This window comes from Nyctereutes procyonoides, unplaced genomic scaffold, assembly GCF_905146905.1.
Source record: "Nyctereutes procyonoides isolate TBG_1078 unplaced genomic scaffold, NYPRO_anot_genome, whole genome shotgun sequence".
Classification (NCBI taxonomy): Eukaryota; Metazoa; Chordata; class Mammalia; order Carnivora; family Canidae; genus Nyctereutes; species Nyctereutes procyonoides.
The window spans coordinates 29,732,132-29,752,763 of record NW_026575122.1 but is presented as its reverse complement, the minus strand read 5'-3'; the positions used below and the strand labels follow the sequence as shown (position 1 = coordinate 29,752,763).

At 52.3% G+C, this 20,632-nt stretch overlaps 1 protein-coding gene across 1 annotated transcript in view; it reads left to right on the top strand.

The window, feature by feature from the left end:
• Nucleotides 1–20,632, top strand: part of PLXNC1 (plexin C1) — a gene marked incomplete at its 5' end in the record, with an annotated part of 136,848 nt that overhangs the window by 99,219 nt on the left and 16,997 nt on the right. The window contains 3 exons of the mRNA XM_055336230.1: nucleotides 4,228–4,374; nucleotides 13,204–13,381; nucleotides 15,404–15,507. Coding sequence (XP_055192205.1) covers nucleotides 4,228–4,374; nucleotides 13,204–13,381; nucleotides 15,404–15,507 — 429 coding nt within the window. The remainder of the gene's footprint in view (nucleotides 1–4,227; nucleotides 4,375–13,203; nucleotides 13,382–15,403; nucleotides 15,508–20,632) is intronic.

Sequence of the window (20,632 nt, the reverse complement as noted above, 5' to 3'; positions counted from 1 at the left end):
ATACCATTGACTTTTGAGCCTAACTTCACATTGTTAATTGACAACCAGAGCCCCCCTGGTCTGTTAATAAGCCGTACCAAGTGGAGGGAGTATTTCAAATATTGAAGAGAAGGCATTGCTTGCAGGGCCTCTGAAGCCTCTTGGAGATACCCATTCACCTACTAATACTGGAAGCTGATTACACTCCATTCTGACAGTTGTTCCACATTATTCCATTTGTTTAGCGAGGCCCCAAAGAGCTGCTCAGCCCTTGCGTTTGCTTTGTTGGAGGTATTGTATGAATATGGTTGGAGCCTGACTGAATCTTAAAATCACTTTGAATGCCAACCTGGCACAGATTCCAGTGGGGCAGAGAGCGGGGCCTGGAGCCCACCACCTGGTCTACATCCGGACCCGGTCATGCACTAGAGGAGGCTCCTGGCCCCATCTGAGCCTTGGGTTTATAACCTGTAGCACTAAAGGAGATTTTAGAGCTGTTCTGAAGTCTAGATGAGAAAATGTATGCAGTGGCTTAGCACCAAGTAAGCACTCCGTAAATGTTGGCCGTTAGTGTCATAAAATATTAATAGGACAAGAAGAGTGTTCTGTTAAACCTGATCTTCGTTCAGCCCATCTGAGGCCCTGGTACAGAAGGTTCTTATCCTTCTTTAATTTCACCAGCCCTCCAGATTCCAGCAAAACTGCATAATTGCGTATTTGTAGCTAGTTCCAAAATCTAATTAAACTTTGAATAAGATACACTGCTATGCCACAGGTTTTAACAGTGCTACTTAAGTTTAGATCCAAAAGCAGCACTTTAAATAGACTGTGCTTAGTTTAATGTTTAATGCAATCTTACAAGTAGATGCACAACATTTTTTTCTTTTTACCAATGCCTTCCTCTCCCAAGGCACTCCCCATTTATTAAGATTAATGAAATCTGCCTTCTTTTCTGTTTACTTGGTATAAATCATCGTATGCTTTGTGGGGAGTGGGGAGGTGTTAGCAGTTATTTCTGGGGCAGATATTTTCGCTTCCCACCATCCTAGCTTCAGCCACAACTGCATCTAAATAGAGGCAGCAGGACCCACACCCTGTTCTGGGTCTTAGTCTTAGAAAGCAGACTCCAACCGCACCACCCGTCACTGAAGCAGAAGCCCTGGCAGGAGGACCCCATACTCCATGCTTCCCAAGCTCCTCTTGGGTAATTGCCGGTGCCTTCCTTGCGTTCGAGAATCCTGGGGTAACAGGAAGAGCCCTGGGCTAGGAACCTTGGTCAGAAGCAACAAGTTGAGGCTCTAATTCATCTCAGCCCCAGTTCACTGGCCCCAGGTCTCTGCATGTCTCCAGGAATGGCGCTTTTCATCTGGCCTAGTCACTGGTTTTAAATTTCTTTCCTGCTCTTCCTTCTGGGATTTTGTGATCTGAGCCCTCGAGTGCTGGTTGGAGCCTTGCTTTTGCTGCTCTTGGGCGTTAAATGGGTGAGACGTTCCAAACATCTGGGCTCTCACCCCAAACGGCTCCCTTGAGCGGAAGATTCTGGGTTGAGAGGTTACAGTGCTGACTCAAGAGTATCTTGGGCATTTGAGATAGATGGTGAGGGGTGGTGTGCCTCCCAGGAGGAAGTGACATTGAGCTGGTCAGCGATGCTTTCATTTTCACTGGAAAAATCCCCACTGGTGCAGAGGGCTTGACTTTTCACACGGGGTGCCTGAGGCGGATGTAGGACTTGGACAGCCTTGGTCCTTCTGTCCCGCTCCATAGACATTTGCCTGGATGTCACCAGCTCTGTGACCCCAGGTAGCTTCCTCCTCTGAGCTCCAGGGCTCGGTGAGTGATGTAATGATAACATTTGCCATTTGTTGAGTGTGCCAGACATGCTAAGAGTTTTGCTTATTTTTCCTTATCGAATCCTCTCATTTAATGCTGTGAGATAAGGACCTTTATGGCCATTTTGCTGAGGGGGGAATTGGAGCACGTGGAACAGACATGACATTCCCCTCTGGTGATGGCACCAGTGTTTGAGAGCTCTTAGCTGCCACCTCCCCGGTGAGGCAGGTACCTTCTCAGAGGCTTAGGGAGGATTTGGGGATGGAACGAGATCCCGGGCATGAAAGCCTCTGGCTCAGCCAGGGCCAGAGTCTGGCCTCACGCAAGAAAGGAAGGTGAAGGGCTGAGCTGAGTTCCCACCTCAGGAGAGGGAGGGAGGGTGGGCATGGCTGGGAAGGAGGTGTGCTGCGCCTCGGCCAGCCCCCCAGGAGCTGTGCATTCCCTGGTCTGATAACACACCTGGGCTCCCCACAGGTTGACTGACTAAGGACTTGTGTTCACCGGGGACAAAGAAACCTTGTGGTTTTCTCAGGCAGCCACATAGCAGAATCCCCTGGGAAGGTGTTCAAACCACAGAAGCCCAGGCCTCAGCTGCAGACATTCGGGGTCCATAGGTCTAAAGTTAGGGCCCAGGCATCTGAGTGTTTTTCTCGAGAACCCCCAGGAATTCTGGGCATGATTACCCAGGGTTAGAACCATGGGCGCCGATAACAACGTGAGACGAGGTATTGCTTCTCTCAGTCCAGCTGCACTCTGGAGAGTTCTGGGGCACTCCCGCATACGGAGCCCGTGAGGCTGTAGCTGCCCCCCTGCCGCCCCCCAACCGCAGCGTCTGTGGCACGGCCAGCCCACAGGGCTCACAGGGACACTCAGCCCCGTCTCTGATGTGTGCTGGAGGGAAAAGGAGAAGTAGAAGTTCTAGGTTTGCAGTCAGGATGCTCCCCGAGGCGGGCAGAGGCAAAGACCAGAGAGCTGTGGGTTGTGAAGCACTAAATAAAAGTTTCCCATAAGAATTTTAAATGTCAGCTGCTAGTCCCAACATTCTCCCCACCTGGGAAATTTCTCAACATTCCACCTCTGTCCTTAAGCTAAGGAGGAGACTCAAGGATGTGTCAGCAGGGAAAAGTCCTAACTCCCACAGGCCAGCCCCGGGTCTTGGGGAAAGTCTGTTCCTTGTGTTCTAACCCACCCCACCCCCACCCCCACCCCCACGCAAAATGGCCAGATATTTGCCTCAGAGGATTAGATGACAGGATTCAATGAGGAAAAGTAATGGGAAAAGTGCTGGGGAGCCGGTGGAGTGTAGGACGCCCAAGGGGCCACAGGAGGCCCTGGGCCCGGAAGGGCCCGTGGGCTTGCGGGAGTGGGATGGGACAGGTGAGCGGTGGGAGGCCGAGGCCTAGGAGAGGTCTGGGTTTATGTTTTGTTTAGGGGCGAGCAGGGCTGACAGCGGGGGGGGGGGGCCCCCTCTCCTTTGAAAGCAGGGCCTGGAAACTCGCATGAAGCTTTGGTGGCTCCAGTGGCTTCCTAGGCCGAGGGCGGTTGCTGTGATTCCAGGTCTGGCCCTCACTCTTCTCGTGCCTACTCCGTGAACGTCTGTGACGGCGACACCGCCCGTGTAGCCCACATGGTGCTATGGGCCGGGGGATCCAGCTCGCCAGCCGCCCGCTTGAGCCGCTGGGAGTCCGAGGGCACCTGCTGCCGCGCCCCTGGGAGCCGAAGCCCGGCGGGAGGAAGGGCTCGGGGCAGGGGTCCTCAGGCCGGGCCAGCTGGCGGCTGGCGGAACTAGCTCTGGTCCAGGGAAGGGAGCTGGAGCACGTTGGTGGGTCCCCGCCAGCAAAGGCACGCAGGGCTGCCCAGGCACCCCCGGCCCTGCACACCACGGGGTGCAGGGCGGCACCCGTGGGGGAGCCGCAAGGGGTGATACCTAAAGGCCACTTCCTTCATCAGAAGCTCTTAACACCAAAAAACATCCCCTTGGCCACCGTACAGACCGTTCCGACGTTTATTCTGGTTAATCATTGTGTATTTTCTTTTAAATGCCCTTTATTTTTGTGTTGCTCCAAAGGCAGTTAAGCAGGAACGTAAACAAAGTCAAAGGTCCGCATCCACACTGTCGCTGCTGAGCATCAGTCTGCCCTGTGGGAGCCTCAACGTAGAGGAACCGCCCGCTGGGAATTCCACGTCGCTGCAGCCCCCTAGATGCGGGCGTCCGGCCGGGGGAGGAGGTGGCATTCCCTGAGCTTTGCGCCCAATCCCGAGGAGAGCAATATGTATTTTCTTGGGAGTCTCGTGTCGATTGTTGGAAAACACTGCCTCCTGTCTCCTGTCGTGCTGCCATAAACCGAAACTTTCACTCTTGGGAAGGCGCGGTGGATTCCGCAGACAGCTCACTGTCGCTTTTGTGTCTTTTCCAAGGAGACTGTTGGAGAGCCGTTCTATCTGCTGGTGACGACTTTGAACCAGAAAATAAACAAGGGTCCCGTGGACGTAATCACTTGCAAAGCCCTGTACACCCTGAACGAAGACTGGCTGCTATGGCAGGTTCCAGAATTCAATACCGTGGTACGTTTGTGAGGAGGCCTTGCACCCAGACCCCGAGCGAGGCCTGGCTGGGAGCTAGATTGGGGGGGGGGGTCACTTAGAGCAGTATCACGCCTACAGCGGGAGGCCTCTGACGATGAGTTAATTAAAAACAGTAGTTGATAAAATATTAACACGTGTTCACATAATAGATTTTAATTACTCAGATGGGGGGGAGAGAATTGTAATGACGCCTGGGGTACTCATCAATTTCCAAAGATTTTAATATCAGGATAGCTTTAGCTTTCAGCATCGTCAAAGGAAATGCAAAGTACTCCCTATTCAGCACTTATAATTGCAATCAGAATTTCTCAAACGGCTCTGCTCTGGAAGACAATGTGTGAAGATATATTTCAACCAAATTGAGGCCGTCTTATTTTAGAATGATAACACAAGACAAATTCCACTGTGTTCCCCGTGCAACATGACACCCTTACTTTATTTTCGCGGATTAGTTACAAATGTTTGGTGTCACGCACTTAATGTTCTGTGATCTCATAGATATTTTTAGAGGCACGCTGTAAATCACCACAGGAAGATGATTGCCGGGCTGCTGGAGGGTTTCGCCCATTTGAGAACTCCTTTCCACCCATCCCCATCCCCATCCCCACCCCAACCCCAACCCCAACCCCATCCCCATCCCCACCTCCACCTCCACCTCCACCCTCTTCCCTCCCCGAAGGAAGAGAGACCAGTTTCTTGCCCATTCACAAATTGTAGAGAGAGGGCCAAGTGTGGCAAGTGTCTCCAAAATCACATAGGCATTTTCTGTGCTTTTCTGTTCAGAGAGACTGGGGAAGGAGATCGCTGTCTGTCGTCTGGCTTGATGTCTAGCTTCATGGAGACTCGTTAGCGGAGGAGGAGGGGAAGGAAAGGCACAGTAGGGTTTTGGTGTTACCCAGTAAGGGGGCTGAGTCTCCTGTGGCTTAGCTCTGGGCGGTGATAACGATGGCACTGTTCTGGAAGGGTTCATCTCCTTGGAGAAGGTGCCACGGCCCTGGGGGCCGGGATATGTGTTATGTCCTCTGGTGGGAGAACAGTCTGGAGATCAAACTGGTCGAAATGGGTCCAGGTCACTGCCAGATGTGGTGTTCCCCGCACCGAGGCCGGTACCACGCTCAGCTGCCATCCACAGGGCCAGAGCCTGAGGAGCAAGTCAACACTCCTCAGCGCTCTGTTTCTGCAACTGTGTGTGGCCGAGGTGGCGAGGAGCAGACTCAGCCAGACAGCTTGCGAAGCACCTGCCCGGCAGCCCCCGCACCCCGGGACTTTCTGATTCTGTAGGTCGGGGTGTGCCCGGGATTCTGGGTTTCTGAGGAGCTCGCTGCTGGCCCAGGACCCACACGTGGGGAAGTGTGGGTATAACGGCGGGGAGCCAGGCACGTTTGCCTCCCACCCCTCCCCTGGCTGACTGTGCGATGTGGGGCAAGCTTCCAAACCTCCCTGCCCCTCAGTCTCCTCACCTGTTAAATGGAGAGGGTACTCATGGCGCCGGTTCCCAGGGTGCTGCAGGGGTGAGAGCCTTGATGGCCCTGGCTTGACCTGTGAAGATTTTCCTAAATTGAACTCCCATCTCCTCGGGCACTTGTTAGAAATCCAGATCCCAGGGCAGCGCCAGTGTGGCTCAGTCGGTTAAGTGTCCAGCTCACGGTTTCGGCCCAGGTTGTGATCTCAGGGCCATGGGATTGAGCCCCGTGTCAGACTCTATGCTGTGCATGGAACCTGCTGGAGATTCTCCATCTCTCCCTCTGCCCCTACCCACGCCCTCATGCGTGCTCTTTTTCTCTGTTTCAAATAAGTAAATAAATCTTTAAAAAATTAAAAGGAAATGCAGATCTAGGCAGACCAATGCCTAGGCCTTCCCTTTGAGTAAGTCAGAACATTTCTTAAACACTCCAGCTACTCCCAGTGTAACAAAGGACAAACTTTGCATCAGGTCCTGTGACTCCTTCCCCTGTGATTGTTTGAGGACAAATGCAGGGCCCTCATCTTACCCCCAGAGAGGTCTACGCTTTTACTTCGAAACATTATCGAAGCCCACAGATCCCCAAAGAGAAATATTTGTGAGTGTATGTAGGTTGGAGGAATCCAGCAGTAATTTCGTTTCATGAAAACGTGACCCCCAACAGGAAGGCGAGGACCAGACTGAGAGTGGGGAGGAGAAGTCAAATGCCTGAAGCAACTTTTGAGGTTTGAATCCTTTTTAATGCTTTACATGGAAACATTTTTTCCGCCTTTCATTTTGAAACATTATTTATTTCACAGTCAATTAAGACCATGTGTTTGGGATTTGTTAACTCTCAACGCGTCATCAAAATGTTTCTTGATGTTGAAGGAATTCATGTCAACTCCTGGAGTGTCCACCCCCCCCCCAACCTCTATAGCCCCTGGGGAAAAGGCTAATGGGAAATTATGATTTTAGAAATCCGGATAAATCTTCCTTTTCAAATGCAGATTTGCCAGTAGACAGAGACTGGAAAAGGGGTGGGCCACTGGTTTCTAGGGGCCTTGCCTTAAAAATGATTTGTAATGCCTTTTATTGTACCTGTCCCCACCTGTGTGATCCATGATAGGTGGTTACCTTAGAAGCTTCAGAGGGAGGCACATGATCTGGGTGATGCTTGTGTGACAAACTGTTAGCAGAAGGTCAATATAAAAAATTCAGGGTTTTTCATTTCCTTTCAGGCAAGTTCCCCCAGCCTTAACCATCGTATTATAATTTTCTTCCTACCATCCCCCATTCTCTCCCCCTTTCTCCCTCCTCCCTTCACTCCCTCTCCTCTCTCCTCCTTCTCTCTCCTCCCCTCCCTTCTCCTTCTTCCCCTCTCCTCTGTCTCCCTCCTCCCCCTCCCCCTCCTCCCTCCTCTACTCTCTCCCACCTCCCCCACTCTCCCCTCTCTTCCCCTCTCTCTCTCCCTCCCCTGTCCTCTCTCCTTCCTCCCCTCCCCACTCTCCTCTCCTCTGTCTCCCTCATCCCTCCCCCTCCTCCCTACTCCTCTCTCCTTCCTCCCTCTTCCCTCTCCCTCCTTCCCTCCCTCCTCTCCTCTTCCCTCCCCCCTCCCCCCCCCCTCCCTCCTCCCTCTCTTCCTTTCACACCAACCCCTCACCCCAGTCATGTATACCCAGTGGTTTGTGATCTTGATTTTCTAAATTTGCCTGAGGTGGTTTATGTAATTGAAAACCAAGGTGTGCTGAACAAACTCAATTGTGTGTGTGTGTGTGTGTGTGTGTTGTGTAAATTCTTTCAAGGAAAGAAAAGTCAGAGAAAAAAAAAATCAAGAGCAGCCACATAAGCAACTTGAAATGACAGAGCCTGTGCCATGACAGGGGCACACTTAAAAAAGGCCCCAAACTCCTGCGTGGCTGAGGGCTCGGAAACAGCGCCTTGCACAACAACCTGAGAGTTAGGTTTCACACCTCTAAGATTAGGATGTATTCTCCCTGAGGTGTGGGGTGTTTTCTAGAACATGAAGACATCCTGCCAATTTGTTATACATGAAATCATTCTACTGACACATGGGCTCGGAGAAGTAATCCTCTGTTCAGTGCATCCTGGGAGGGAAGCCTCTCTGTCTTCCCTCGGCTGTGAGCAGAGCCCCCCGTACAGCCACCCTTCCCCCAGGACCGAGGAATCATCCTTCCCCATCAGGGCACTGAGGCTGGGGGTCAATGAAAAGGCCGCCCTGACCCATTATCCCTCCCAAGGCCAGCATCGGGGAGGGTTTGCACATGCGGGACTCGGTCCCCCTCCAACATCAGGGCATCCAGATGTGACAGCTGGAAGAGGAATAAGCCTCCTTGCTCTGTGGTTTTTCTCCCTTTGCAACATTTGAGGCATGTTCGGTTGCATTGCTGAGGAAACCTCAGGCCCGCCTTCCTGTGCCCCATGTCTAGTGTCAAGAGAATGATTTCAGAGCAGGTCACCTGAAACTTGGGGAGCGCGGAGGAGGGCGGGAGGATTTCAGTTCTAGCAATGCGTACCACGCGGGAGAAGGGACATTTGCTTCACTTTCAAAAGGAGATGAGAAAACCCAATAACTCGTGGCAAGTGTGCTGAATTAGCAAGAGAAGGTTGACTTGTAATCAAAGTTAAGCGAGAAATGGTTTTTTGAACTCTTAAACCCAGGAAATGAGGCTGCCAATCTGCTGTATCTGAGAGATAGCATCTTGGCACCCTGGGAAACCGTGTTCCGACAAACATATTATTGCCCTCGTTCTCATATCTATGAGAAAGTCTTTAAGATTATTAGAAATTCTTAGAAAAAGTACAGTTACACGCCTATAGAAATCTTCATGCCTCCCCGACGGCCCGTTGACGATTCACGCCAGCCGGCACCGGGGGGGTCTCTCTGCACCCACTAGTTACGTTTTGGGGACAATCGTGTTTAACAGGCCGCTTCCTCTAGGACAGTGCCCTAGCCACTCTAGAGAGGTTCCCGTCCCCAGCGCCTCTGACACAGCGGCTCTCCCCACCCGTCCCCCGGCTCCTTCTGTTCCATTTAGCTTGTCCCTTTCAGAAGATCCATTATCCCCATAATTAAACAACCCACTGTCCCGATTAAGTCATTCTCTGTTACTTCAATTACATCCCATTGTTCATTAAATCCTGATGTTTGCACTTCAGCAATCTTGTTTTTAATACTCCTAGCATTTGTGGAGAAACAGTGAAGTTAATTAACAATTCTTGGGTTTTTGTCCCCCCCCTTTTCCTACCATAGTGCAAATCATTTCCATTATGACTTGCAATAATACCGAAACCATTACTAACTTCATAGTTACTGTTCTGAGCATCCTGATCAAAGAAGTGAAACCATTTTTTTATAATCATTTTAGGTAAGTCATTCCCTCGTTGATGGCAAGCAGTGGAAAATGAAAAATTAACATTAAATGAGTGCTTGAAATGACTTTCCTCTTCATGCCCTTTCTTCTCATACCATAATCTTGGGATTAGAAAATAATTTAGTTACCTAAGTACAAAAGTATTTAATTTTCTTCTTTATAGCTCAAATTGAGTCTGTTATTTCATTGGTAAGGATCCTTATTTATACCTGTACTCCTCAGAGAACGGTTACTTTTATAGCAAATCATGGTGGAGATAAGAGGCATTTTTTTCCCCAAAATGTCTTTTTTGACATCGTCGAAGTCAGCATTCCATTCGAAGTCACCATTGCCTAGACCAGGATCAGCAAACAAGAGCCTGTGGGCCAAATGCAGCCCTGCTGTCTGATGTTATAAATAAAGTTTTATTGAAACACAGCCATGCACATCCATTTACTATTGTCTCTGGCTGTTTTCCTGCTACAACTGCAGAGTCAAGTAGTTGTGACAGAGACCATACAGGTCTCAAAGTCTTAAATATTTACTGTCTAGCCTTTTACAGAAAGTTGGCCAGCTCTTAATTAATCTAGGGCCTGACAGAGAAAAAGAACTAAAATCTGCCCTCACACTAAATCCCAAAACCCCCAAAACCTTGGCCTCTTTCCTCTTTTTCTGGGGACATGGCAATGGAAATGCCTCACCACTATCCATAAATCTGAAACTCATGGGAGTGCTTTGCCCAAAGACAATCTGTGACATATTCATGATAAGCCTACGAAACCAGTCATTTTGGGCTAAATCAGACAGATTCTTACTTGATTCTATCATGAACAGATGTTAGCAAATGCAGCAAGTATAGAAAACTTTGTGACAGAAACTTAAATTTGAGGAATTTCTCTCCATTAATTTAGTTTTTCTTCAAGATGGAAAAGGCCTTCCTCACACCTCAGTGTGCACCAAGCGGGACACAGGGAAGACCCTGGCTTAAATGGGGTGGTAAGGGGCGAGGTGGCCCTTCCGTGGGGGGATCTTCCTTGATGGGGAGCAAAGCCCAGCATGTGCTTTCTGAGCCCAGGGTGGGGTGAAGGGGTAGGGCCCTCGCTGGGAGCCCCTGGCACCCCCTCTGCTGTAGGAGATGGCTGGTGGAGCACTAATGCATCAGCAGCTTAAAAAATCAACTTGTGTCAGAACTGACTCTCACAATTCCCTGTGGCCTGTCTCAAATACCACCTTCCCTCTCCCCACCCATCTAGCTGTGGACGCAGTGGCAGGTTTACATTCTTTTACATCCAGTTAAGATTTTTTTCTCTCTCTCTCTCCTTTTGGTAATGTGTTTAAGTAGAACATTGCCTGTAAAGAGGTGTTTCTGTGAAAGACAATAGTGCCCCTTGGGTGGTCACACAGTCTTATTTCACAAATACCTATGAAACTATGAAATGAGCCAGAATGGCTGGAGCTCTGGTTAAAAGGTGCTTTCCGGTTGGCTTTATCCTTGGAAGGCCCGTGGAATCGTGGAATCGCAGAGCCGCCCTCCTTCCCGCGGAGGAAGGGGAGGCCTCGGCAGGTCCCCGTGAGCCGTGAGGGAGCCCACCCTGGGGGCCAGGTGTGTAGCCCGACCTAACACAGGGCTCCCCAGACCTGAGGTTCCTGGGCTAGAGGGTGGGAGGAGGAGGGAGCCTGTCACCCAGTGCTCTGTGGTGCCCACTCCGGGCTCTGCCACTGACCAGCTGTGTCCCCGGGACAAGTTGTCTGGCCCCTCTGTGCCTCGGCTTCTTCCCTCAAAAATGCAGATAATCCTACTTCAAAAAAAAAGGAAGAGGGCACCTGGGTGGCTCAGTTGGTTAAGTGTCTGACTCTTGATCACCGTTCAGTCTTGATCTCGGGGTTGTGAGTTCAAGTCCCACATTAAAGCCTACTTTAAAACAAAAAGGGGGAGGTAATGGTAACACAGTCTTCTAACCAGGGGTCTGGGAAGATTAAAAGAAGTGTGCCCATTATTGGCAGGATGTCAGTAAATGTGCTGAGTTGGGAAGGTGAGAGCGAGGACTCTGGCACGGGTGGCTACCCTGGTTCCTTCTAGATGGTCCACCCAGCGCTTGCCCTCTTGCCGGCACTCCCTGCCTCTGTCCCATCTGGGGTTTCTGGGCTTGTGCACAGAGGGGCCTTCAGCCTCTCTTCTGAGCCTCAACTGGCCCCGATCCCCAATGTGCTCAGACTGCCAGTGAGGAGGGACCCTCTTGGGAATGAAGGGAACTGCAGGCTGAGACCCCCTGCTTCCCCCAGGGCTCAGACTCCACCGCTTCACAGTGTTGATTGTCAGATAGGACTGGACCAAGAGAATTTGCGTGTAACCGTAAGCAGGAGTGTGGGTGTCAGGGTTAAAGGCCATAAAGAGGAGACGTGCCTCTGAGACCCTCCCAGGGTTTGCAAATCCCTGCTCCCACGTCCCCGGGCCCGCCGTCTTTGTATCTCCCGATGGCTTGTCCACCAGACCCCGACCCCCGTGCCCCGAGCTTAACTCAGGTCACCGGCACAGGCGCCCAGGGCCAGTCTGCATTGTGACTCCCACTCAGCAGCAGAGAAAACTCTAGAGCTGGACCTTAGAATGGATGCGCCACGAGGCGCTGCTTGCAGGTCACACGCTCCTTACTTTGCTGGATACAGAGCATGAGGTCCAGGCCTGGCTGCTTATCTTTGCGGGGGGGGGGGTGGTGTCCCTGAGTCTCCAAATGAGGGTGCACGACGCTAGCCCTCATAATAATTCTGATAAGGGACATGAAACAGTCACTTACCACTTTTACCTTCATCATCATCATCTCCATCATCTTGCCCCCTCCCAGCAGCCTAGCCCTGTGCCAAGCCTTTGATGTGCATCATCTCACATGAATCTCTGTAACAACACTAGAAGGCACATACTATCATTACGACCATTTGAATATTGAGTGAACCCTAAGGATCCTTGTTCCCTAAGGATCTTCATTCTCCCCTTAAATGTGTTTTCATTATTTTTTAACATTTTCAGTAATCATTTTACATTCCTGCATTGCATCCAGGTTCAAAAACATTCAATAACTGTGCATTTTGTACCATACCCTCGATTCTGTGATGGCCAAGGTGTCCTGGGATCCAAACCATACATTATGCTAATCGCAGAGTACTCGTAGCCTCTCCCCAAATCCGTTCCCCCGAGGAGCTGGAGTAGGTAAACTGCTTTGTGTTAGATGTGTGTGTGTTCTCAGAGTAAACCTGAAATTGCTTTTAAATTTGTTTCGAAATACTCCCTAGCTCTGTGTTTTCACATGTTCACAGAGGCCTTCCTTCCCCCATCCCTCTGATTCTGAGTTTTTGCTGCGCCAGGAGAGTGTTGGCTGACAAAACATTAAATAATGGCACCGAAATGTAAAGTAATCCATGCAGGAACAATATTACAGGGTGGGGACCTCGGGTTTTAATGAGGGCTCGGGAAACTGTGAAGGAGGCTGTCGGGGCAGAAGGGGAGATAAATGTTATCGTCGTTAATGCTGTGCCTTCAAAAGTGACCTCCGTCAGCAGGATCGATGCGGGGACCTCCTGACCTTTCCTGTCACCTGGCACTTCACTCCTGGGACTGTCTGGTCCTCTTAATAAAAAAGATAATCACCAGCCTGCCCTCATCTACTGAGGAACCTTTTCCAATTTTTTTTTTTTTGTTTGTTTGGAGGGTGAAATTCGAAGCCACCACTTCTAGAATATTTATGTGTGTATATATTTTACTCTCATGTATTTATTCGATGCTTACTCTGTAATGAGAGTTTTCACTTTCCTCTTTTCCTTTCCATTATCTCCGAAAAGAATGGATTACGGAGAAAAGATGAAAGTAGTATAATGCGACGCAGCATTTGCTAATGTGCTGTCAGGGTTATTAGTAGGACCCGCCGAGGTGGGTGTCTTTTATGACCGCCTTTCAGATTGCAATTATCTAATAGACTTGGAAACCTGCTTGTATTCTTGCAGGCATTGAACGTCGTCTTCGAGAGGATCCCGGAGAATGAGAGTGCAGATGTGTGTCGGAACATTTCAGTCAACGTTCTTGATTGTGACACCATAGGCCAAGCCAAAGAGAAGATTTTCCAGGCATTCCTAAGCAAGAACGGCTCTCCTTATGGCCTTCAGCTGAATGAAATCGGCCTCGGTAAGGCAGGGAGGGAGCTACTTCGTGCCAGGCCCCGAGGAAACGTCCCCGCCACCCCCATCCCTGGCCCACAGCCTGGAAGCGGCGCCGGTTGACCCCTTAGTGGCCTGGCTGCTCCCCGTGGGCAGGGCTGGGGGCCAAGACGCTGCAGGGGAGCACGGGGATTCCTTTCCTAGGAAGCGCTGTCCTTCCAAGACGCTGGGTCTTGGTTTTCGTTGTTGTTGATATTATGTTTGTGAATCAGATGCATGAGGTTGCTAACCCTGAGACTGAATGGATTCACCTCGCATCAGGAAGGACACAAAGGCGTCAACCCTGTGCCCTCTGTATGTGTCGCGTTCCACGTTGGCATTTGATTTGTTTGTTGTGATACCGAGTGTGTCATTAGTGGGTGGCTCAGGCTCTGGGTGTTACCTCCAGCGCACGAGAAAGGGCACCTTCCTCGCCGCTAATCGCATCCTGCATTAGGTGTTCCCCGCACTCCCCCGCCACGAGGCCGCATCTGCTCTGAATTCCTCTCCGGGCTCTGCAAGGCGGCGCGTGTGCCCGAGCGAGCGAGCGAGCGAGCGGCGGCCTCCACTGCGCTCGATGTTCATCAGCATTTTAAAGTTGAGCGCCGCAGCCCTCCCCAGGGACCGTCGTGGGATTTTATAGCAGATAACGGGACAGGAATGAAGAGTAGAGTCACGGCGGTGCGGGCAGCGTGACAGGATTCCCGTCCCCTCGGTACGGCTGTAGCCTCCAGGGAGCAGGCAGGGAGCATGGCCCCGGCCCGGAGCCCAGCCTCTGCTCACAGGCCGCGCAGGGAAGGCCGCGCCCGGAGCCTGCGAGAGAAGCCGCACGTGGGCCGCCGCCTCGAGGTGACCGTGGCTTCAAGAGAGGCCGCCCCAGGCAGGCGACAGGGGACAGGGGAGCGTCAGGCTCTGGGGGAGCCCCAGCCACCCGGGCCTAGCGGCGTCCTGTCCGCTCCCGGCCTCAGGCCCGTCGGTTCCTCCTGGTACAGGAAGGCGGGGGCCAGAGCAAGCCAACTAGAAGCTTCGCGTTGTTGTCTGGTGGTGGGTGGGGCCCAGCAAGCCTCCTCCACCTGAGGCTGCCTCCAGCCGAGGCTCACACACTCGGGGGCCCGGAGCCTCAGGGACGGTGTCAATGGCGGGCATTGGCCCCCCTGGGACAGCAGATGGTGGGACCCGACTTAACTGGGGAAAGACACTTGAGCTCAGGGGACGGTGCCACTTAGCTTCCACCAGTGTCATCAGATGACCCTGTTCTTTAAAAGAGGACACAGCCTGAACGCTTATGTGCCCTCTCCTCACCTTGAAAAGCGTTGGTGCTGAGCTGACATTAGTAATAAGAAAAACGTTGGGAGGGCTCACGCACGCACAGAACGCACACCGGTGGGCCCCCTCCCGGCCAGCTCCACGACAGAGTGTGAACCACGTGGCTCGGGCTGTGCACCCCACCCGGGGCCCTGAGAAGATGGTTCACAGCGCACCTGCCCGGGAGCGTCGGCCCCCCGAGGGGGCATTATTTTGTTCTCATTGGCTTAGCCTCAGAGCGGAAGCGTCAGGGAGACACAGGCTTAAAAGTCAAAGCCCTGGGCACCCTGGGCAGCCCGGGTGGCTCAGCGGTTTAGCGCCGTCTTCGGCCCAGGGCGTGACCGTGGAGACCCGGGATCGAGTCCCACGTCGGGCTCCTGCAAGGAGCCTGCTTCTCCCTCTGCCTGTGTCTCTGCCCTCTCTCTCTCTCTCTCTCTCTCTCTCTCTCCCTCATGAATAAATAAATAAAATCTTAAAAAAAAAAAAAGTCAAAGCCCCAAATACAAAACAAAGCTCAGGTGACCCGTCTTGGCTGATGTTATCTCCGAAGCTTCAAACAAACATTAGCCACTTTATTTAAGTTGTATCTATAAATAACAGTTGCTGCTATTATCACAGAGTAGCCTTTAAACTTTCTCACTATAATTTCAGAGAACAAAGTACACACACCCTCTCTCTCTCTCTCTTTTTTTTTTTTCCTTCCCAGAGCTGCAAGTGGGGACGCGACAGAAAGAACTTCTGGATATTGACAGTTCATCTGTGATTCTCGAGGACGGAATAACCAAGCTAAATACCATCGGCCACTACGAGGTAAGAGCAGGGCTCAGCCCTCGACGCTCCCCCCTAGGCCCAGTCCTACCGGCTCACCTCCAGGTAATGCCACGTAATTTCTTTTTTTTTTTTTTTAAAGTCACAGAACTCCCACCAGTTTCTGGCATAGTTTGCAGACTGCTTCCTTAGTCGCGCTTCTGGAAGAGCCGGGAATTACTGCCTCCCATGGCCTGCGGGTCCCCTGGGTCCCCCTCTGCAAGGCCTTTGATTGTCGTGTACTGATCCCTCCGCATCCTGCAGTCTGGGTGGCAGGTGTCACCTCACTCCCCTCCACAGCGTTCGCACAACCACATAACCTTGGCAGAGGGGCCTTTTTTTTTTTCTTTTCTAAAGAACTTCTACTTTTCCTGTTTGTTTACGATAGCCAGCCTTGGCTCCTCTGGCCTCTGGCCCACATGTGGGCTGAGTCCAAGGTGGGAAGGGCACCTGTGATCTCCCAGCACGCCGCATCCTCGGCTCTCGGCTGTGGCCGCTCTCTGCTCCGTGCCAGGGTTGCCCGCAGGGGGGCGAAGGCCGGGCGGCCTACAGCCTCAGCAAGGGGGTGAGGAGGGGCCCCAGGAACGAGGCACCGTCTGCGGGGTGACAGTGCTGTGGCCCAGGGCGTCTGGGAGGGCTTCCTAGAGGAAGCTCTGACTAAGCGGAGGCCTGAGGGTGAAGGGAACCTTGCCGGGCCGGTCCCGCATGCCTCACAGGGAAGCCCTGGGGGCCCGGGGGCAGCCAGAGCCAGGAGTAGCCCAGGCCATGGAGCCCTGGCACCGGCCTTCCTGTGGCCCCGGCCTGGGAGGGAGGAGCTGCTACGGGCCCGCCCCCGCAATGGGAGTGCTGGGGCGCCGGGGCTTGGGGCCGCACCAGCAGCTGCTCAGAGAAGAGCCGGGATCTGGACCCCATGCTGGGGTGCCATGCTCTGCGGCTTAACCCTCCACAGCCTGTCAGGGAGGGAGGCCCGAAGGGGGCACACAGACGGTGCAGCCCTGTCAGCTTCCTCCTTTGACTTTTGTCCCGAGAAGAGTCCCAGGAAGCCACTGAAGCAGGATCTGCGCCTCGGGAACGCCTGTGGTCCATGTGGCTCCGGGATCTGCATAAGAGGCACAGCCTGGGGATGGGGACACCCTGAGCAGCTGCCGCTAGAAGAATTTCCGGTGCGAGGGATGTTGGCCGGAGATGACCGGGTGGCTCCTGAGATGGGGACAAGCCGAGGGATCAGACGGGCCGTCTCCGGGGCAAGGGCGCTCAGGATGGCGCTCAGGATGGCGGGGCGCACCCAGAGCTAGAGGAGGCCACAGGAGATGGCAGGAGCGGCCCCCCAGGCCTCTTGGAAAGTCAGCGCCTCCTGTCCTCAGGCCTGCGAAGTCCCTGGAAAGGCCTTTGGTCCCCACAGGCTCTCCCCTCGCCGGCGAGAAGCAGAGACTGCTCCTGAGGGACAGGGGACACCTCTTCCCCGGGGCTCTCTGGATGCGCGGTCCCCAGAGCTGGTCTGGAAATTGCTGCTTTGGGTGACACTCGGCTGGGTGCTGTCCCTGCAGCCTCCGCTGGGGCACATGGCAGAGAAAGCTGTGGAGGGACAACCTGCTGCTGTGCTCGGCCGCCTGCAGCCCAGACTTCCAGCCTGTGAGTCCTCCGCCAAGGAGCGGGTGGCTGGGCCTGTGGTCTGTGAAACTCCCCAGGGACGTCCTGAGAGCACGTGTCCCCGTGCTCCGGAGGGAGCTCCATGGCCAGGAGGAGGCTGGGGCCAGATGCTGCCCGCGCCAGGTGCTCACACGGGGGCTTCGCTTGGCTTCTGTCGGGAGCGTAGGGCGCGGTCTCCTCAGCAGGTGTGGAGGGACCACTGCCGCAGGTGCCCCCTGTGGTGCTGGTGACTGAAGCACTTGCCTGCCCCACTGTGCGGCGAGGCTGGGCCACCCGGTCAGGCCCCCCAACCTGGGGCTGGAGGTGGGCCACAAGGGAAGGGGCTCGGCCCCTCGCTGCCCGTCATGGGGAAGGCAGGACGAGCCGGCCCGGCAGGGAGAGGGAAGAGCCACCGCGCTGCCCGCCAGGCTGGGGAGGTGGCAGGAGAGATGGAGCATCAGCCTTCGCTGGAGACACCGGCCGCGCTAGACACCTATCTGCTTAAGGATGATAATGAAATTAATCCGGCCTGTAGTCACTTCCCGTCCAAATGATTTATTGGCTTCATACTCTAGCATTGCCACATGGTGGTAATAAATGACAAGACTAGGACACGAGGGCTTAAAGGATTCTCCTTATGTTTAAAAAGCTAAGCCGTAAGGCAAATAAACTCAGAGAGCTTGAAGGAAACTGGGGAGGTCATTGGCCCTGTGCTCTCTGCCTAGACCATCTCAAATACCCTGTGTTTCAAAGAGTGCTGGGCGGGGGGGGGGGGGGGTGAGTATCCACCACCACCCTCAGCCACCGAAATCTATACCCTGCATCTCCCCTGCGGATTTAAAATTTGGAGTAATTTGACAGGGGTAGGCTGAAGCTTACTTTTGTCCTTTCGTTAAAAAAAATTTTCTCCTGGAGCTTGCATTTCCTTCCAAAGAGACAAGATGCTAATTACCACTCTTATTCATTTACTAAAGTACCCTAGTTTGAGTCACTGTAAGTGCTTGAAAGCAAAAAAAAAAAAAAAAAAAAGCCAACCTATATTTCGTTTAAAAATAGGGTCTAACTCAGAATGTTAAGTGATTCAGACTCATCTCCCTCCAATTAGCCCAAATTAGTTAGGTTTTAAAGTTAATCTTTAGTGACGGGCCAGTTCCTCCTACCATCTAAACAAAGTCCTCTTGTTGGAGCGGGAGCCTGTTTCTTCTCGCCTGTTCCATCCTTGGGGCAAGTGGAGTGTGGCCCGTCTCCTTGTAATGGATTTGAAGAACAGGGGTCTCGAGGGGATCTGAAGGCACAGCAGAAACCTAGCAACTCATGGGCCGGATGCAATGTCCCTAGCCCCAAATTGCTGGCAACCCTGTGTCGTCTATGGGCTGGTTGCTTTGTGCAGCGACCCCGGCACTGTTCGCACGCATCCGTGCAGTGCACGTCCACCACCACCCTAGGCTGAAGATGCCCTTATTACCCTCCTTTTCCATCCTATGCGGCAGAGGAGGGCGGGTTTCTGCTACAGTTTCATTCTGCCCCATGCGGACAAGGGGTAGATAACACCCCTTACAAGCACATTAAGGCAGAGGCCTCTCTGTACCCTATAACCAGCTCCTCCCCGAGTGCTTCCTTAACTGGCTGTCGCTGTGTGTCGTTTGCAGTGAGGGAAGCTGCACTGTGTTCTGGAGCTGACGAGGTCAGGTGTATGGGCAGGGTGGGGGGGGGGGCGTTCTCTGGGTCCAGGCTTTCTTCCCCTCCCCTGCGTTCCCCTGTGACCTTTCGCTGGATGGTGTTAATTGCTCTCACACCTTGCTATCGAGTGTGCACAACAGGCATTGTGTCCGGCAGGAAGTGTTCTGCTATAGATTGCACCTCTCCTCCTGAGATGCAAGGTTTGAGGGGCAGAAAACACGTGTCACCGCTGTGGTGTTGAAGGGTATTCTCGTAAGAGATGCAGGCTGATACCACAGTGGCCACTGCTCATGCTAATTGGTTGTTCAAAGGATATTGAAAGCTCACAAGAATGTTCCAGAATGTCTGCTAGGTGAAGCCAGTGGTCCTCCCAGTCTGGTGGGCCATCAGTGATACTAAAATGAAGGGATCTCTCTCTAAAGGTCTCCCACAGCGTGGTGACGACTCCAGTATCTACTGCACAAGCCCGGAGTGCTGCTTGTATACCGGGCACTGTTCTGGGGGCCCTTACAAACGGCACCTGCTTTAGTCCTTGGTACCTGGTGGGACGGACACAGTCATTATTCCCATTCTAGGGCCTGGGGAGGCTGAGAAACTTGACCAAGTTCGCATTAGCTCTTCTCGCTGATGCCCCAAGGCTAGAAGCACCCTTATTGGGGTGTCAATAAGGGAATCGTCCTGCAGACAGTGGCTCTTCTCCTTACTTGGAGCCAGGCGTGTGGCCCATGCCTGCCGCCTCTAAAGCAGCCGTGGTGAGGGAAGTGACCAAATCGTGAGAAACCCTGGTAAGCTACCTTCTCTGATGTCAAATTCAAAAAGGTAACATCTTCTAAAGTCTTCTGATGAATCCCGTGTCTGTGAGCTTACCGAAATGCTTCCCTATGCCTAATCCTGCATCATGTAAGGCCAGTCTTCCTTGAAGATGACAGCAGTTGCTCTCATCAGATGGGAGGCCTCTTTCAGGCATCTGAGAGCTCACGACGCCAGCCTGACAAAAAACAACAACAACAACAAAACAAAACAGGGGAGCGCGTAGGTTCCCAATGACAGGCACAGTCTTAGAGGCCATACTCGTTCCCAGAAGACAAGGTTAGGGTTCCAAGGGTCCTCGGAGCTTGCTACTGGCCCAGGCTTAATCCCAAGGCTCCAGGGAAGAAGAAGGAGCCCTAGTGGCACTTTAACTAGTTTCAGGAATCTTTTATAGAAGTCTGTCCTGTCAAAAACCACATGTGTGATGTGTGTGTCGGGAATGTTCTGATGGCTCCCGAGCCTCCTTTGCTAATAGACTGAACGAGGTTATCCCTCAGGCCCTGAGAAATGAGACTCCTTTTTCATTTGCCTCCAGCCTTGGGGTGTCAATGAGAAGAGCTAAGGGGAGATGGGGAGAGTAGGAATGAGAAGAGGTCGTGGGGGTGACACCTGCTGAACAGAGGTCTGTTTTCATATAAGACCATTTTCGGAATGAGGGGTACCAGTAAAGGTTTCCACATGGTGCTTTGTATTGATTATTATGTTTTTGATCTTTTAAGAAAAAAAAGTGTCACAATATTTTACAGTTTTCTATAAAATTCTTAGGCTAAAATCGAGCTTGTCTCTTAGGCTACATGATATGAAATTACCAATATTTGACCATTTCTTACGAAAGTGGCAGTTAAGGTTAAATGTAAGTTCAACCTTTTGTATGTAGAAAACCTATTTTTATAGAATTTTCTTCAACTTATGCCACAAAGATAGTATTTCAACACAAAGAAATCCCACCTTCACTTGGACATGACTTGGAGGATATTTACCTTCTGCTTATTTCAGGAGTGATTTCAAA